The sequence below is a fragment of the Entamoeba dispar genome, genomic scaffold (assembly GCF_000209125.1).
Source record: "Entamoeba dispar SAW760 scf_1105229461835 genomic scaffold, whole genome shotgun sequence".
NCBI classification, from domain to species: Eukaryota; Evosea; order Mastigamoebida; family Endamoebidae; genus Entamoeba; species Entamoeba dispar.
In genome coordinates this window covers 1-2528 of record NW_001854891.1, presented here as the reverse complement: position 1 = coordinate 2528, position 2528 = coordinate 1, and the positions used below count along the sequence as shown (strand labels likewise).

The 2528-nt window shown below is 22.1% G+C and overlaps 1 protein-coding gene across 1 annotated transcript, besides 8 other annotated features; it reads left to right on the top strand.

The window, feature by feature from the left end:
• Window positions 1-267: part of a repeat region that runs on past the window's edge.
• A 14-nt stretch (window positions 268-281) lies between these two features.
• Window positions 282-436: a microsatellite.
• Window positions 387-549: a microsatellite.
• Window positions 550-578: 29 nt separating this feature from the next.
• Window positions 579-664: a microsatellite.
• Window positions 665-719: 55 nt separating this feature from the next.
• Window positions 720-890: a microsatellite.
• Window positions 891-998: 108 nt separating this feature from the next.
• Window positions 999-2129, top strand: EDI_280700 (uncharacterized protein; the record flags this gene model as incomplete). Its single annotated transcript, XM_001738966.1, has 1 exon — window positions 999-2129. One exon carries the CDS (start codon window positions 999-1001, stop codon window positions 2127-2129), a length of 1131 nt encoding a protein of 376 aa, XP_001739018.1.
• Window positions 1605-2150: a repeat region.
• Window positions 2151-2177: 27 nt separating this feature from the next.
• Window positions 2178-2279: a microsatellite.
• Window positions 2280-2376: 97 nt separating this feature from the next.
• Window positions 2377-2524: a microsatellite.
• Window positions 2525-2528: the final 4 nt, after the last annotated feature.

The following is a 2528-nucleotide window of genomic DNA, read 5'->3' as shown; positions in this document are numbered from 1 at the left end:
GACCCTTTTCCTTTGATAATCTTTCTTATATTATCAAATATACTTGTATTCTAACAAGTAATAATAACATCTTTATAAATACCCATTCGTTTATTGTCAATGATATTCTGTCATTGTAATTAATAAACACTGCTATTCTTGCAGTACTGGGTAAGATGTTTTTCTAACCAAACGCAACGTCATAACCAGTCCATAACTGGGGGGAATCGAAGGATGGAAATATTTTAGTGTTCTGCGTGGTGTCTCTGACGTGCTACCTTCGAATCTAAAAGATAAGTTATAATAAATAATAATGATAAATAAATCAAGAATTAAAACAAAAAATAATATAGATATATTTATTTGTTGAAGAAAGTAAATGAATAGAATAAATGAATAATGTATTTATAACAATAAATAATGAAAAAATAAATAGAATTGATTTAAATTAAATAAAGATGAATGATAAATTTAGTGTTAATAATAAATGGTACTTTAGAAGTAGAAAATAATAAATAGATGATAGAGACAAGAAGATGATAAAGAAAAAAAGAAAAGATTAAAAGAAAATCAATAAAATGATATCATTCAAAATAAGAAATAACAAAATAAAATAACAAAAATAACAACTATTAATAGAAATAATAAAAAATAGTATAAAAATAATAAAATAATAAAATAATAAAATTCAAACAACATTTTTCATTATTCAATGATTTATTTCCAATACAGAATTAATCAAATAAATATAGTAAAGAGAAAAAGAATCAAAATGATGACATAGTTAAACATAAAATAATGAAATGATGAAGAAAGAAGGTATTAGAAGTGAAAACAAGAAGAAAAAAGAGAATTAGAAAAAAAATAAGAAAAAATGATAGTTATGAATGAACATAAAGTTGAAATTAAAATGTTGTTTTGAAATAGAAATGTTCTTAGAAGAAACAAAAGTGTAATTTTATATCCACTGATATTATATTTAAACTTGTATTTTACAATAATCTGTATAATAGATATTAATGGAATATCAACAAAGTGATAATATTTCAAATATCTTTACTCATGCTGGGATTGAGATTGTAGGAGTTCCATCAAGAGTAGAGATACTAATATCTAAATATTTAAATAAATTCACAGAAGACATCAATAAACGACTCGATAGATATGAACGAAGATTATGTGAACTACAAAAGAAAGTTAATGAAATGGACATAACAATAATGATGTTATATACAAAGAATGAAATTATAGAAAAACTTAAAGAGGAACTACAAGCATTAGAAGTAAAGAACGAAACATTTATAGATGAACAAATAAGAATAGAGAAAGAACAAACAAAAGAGGAAAATGAATTTATTAACAAAAGATTAAAAGAAAATGGAAGTCAAATAGAAACAAACACTACAAACATAGGTTGTCTTAATGTAATGGTAGAAGATATTGTTAAAGAGATTCAAACAAAGAATGGAAACAAAGAAATAGTTAGAGGATTAGTAGTAGAAGAAATAAGGAAAGAATACTTACTTCGTGCTGAAAAACAAATAAAACACTCAAAAGAATTTAGAGACAAAACAATAAATAATATCAATATACAGGACAGTATAGAAATAAAACGTTATGACTATAAAATAATCAAAGGAACACAAATTAATAAACTAGAAGAATGGACATCAAGAAAAGTAGGAAATATAATATTTGATTCAGAAATAGATAATTGGGATAAAGATAAATCAGTATTTAATCAAAAAATAATAAATAAAGAACATATAATAATTATTATTGAAGATACAAATGGAAATAAATTTGGAGGATATGTTAATGTGAAAATTGATAAAGTTAGAGATTTCATATATGATCCAAATTCATTTTTATTTTCATTAGAATCAAATGGAAGAATAGATGAAATGATGAAATTTGATATTAATGATCAACAACATGCATTTTATTTATGCAACTCAATCAATGGTTGTTTGTTTGGATTTGGAGGTGGATATGAAGGTGATATTTGTGTTTATAAAGAAAATAATAAAACACAATCATCTTGTAAACAACGTTCATTTTCATATAAAGGAATAACAAATGCACTTTGTGGAAAACAAAATCCAGAACGTTTCACACCACAACGAATCATTGTAATTGAAATGAAATGAATTTATATTTTATTGTTATTTTTAATTTTGAATTATTTTTGTGTAATAAAACAGATAAATAAATTATAAGAAATAAAGTAAGAAATAAAATGAAAGAGAAAATCAAATAAAAAAGAAAAATCTAAATAATTAAAAATTAATAAATAAATATCAGTAATTCTTAATTTATCTACTTCATTTTGTTCAAGTGAGATTATATCTTTCACTCTCTTCATAGTCTTGTTCATGAAGTACTTCTATATCTTCATATTAATGATATCCATAATATTTCATTAGTTCTTTTATGTTTTTAATTATTATATCTTTTATCATTATTTCATATATAATTATTATAATTTGTTCTTTTATCATTCTTATTTATTCTTTCTTAAATATTCCATTTATTATTATTATTAGAAT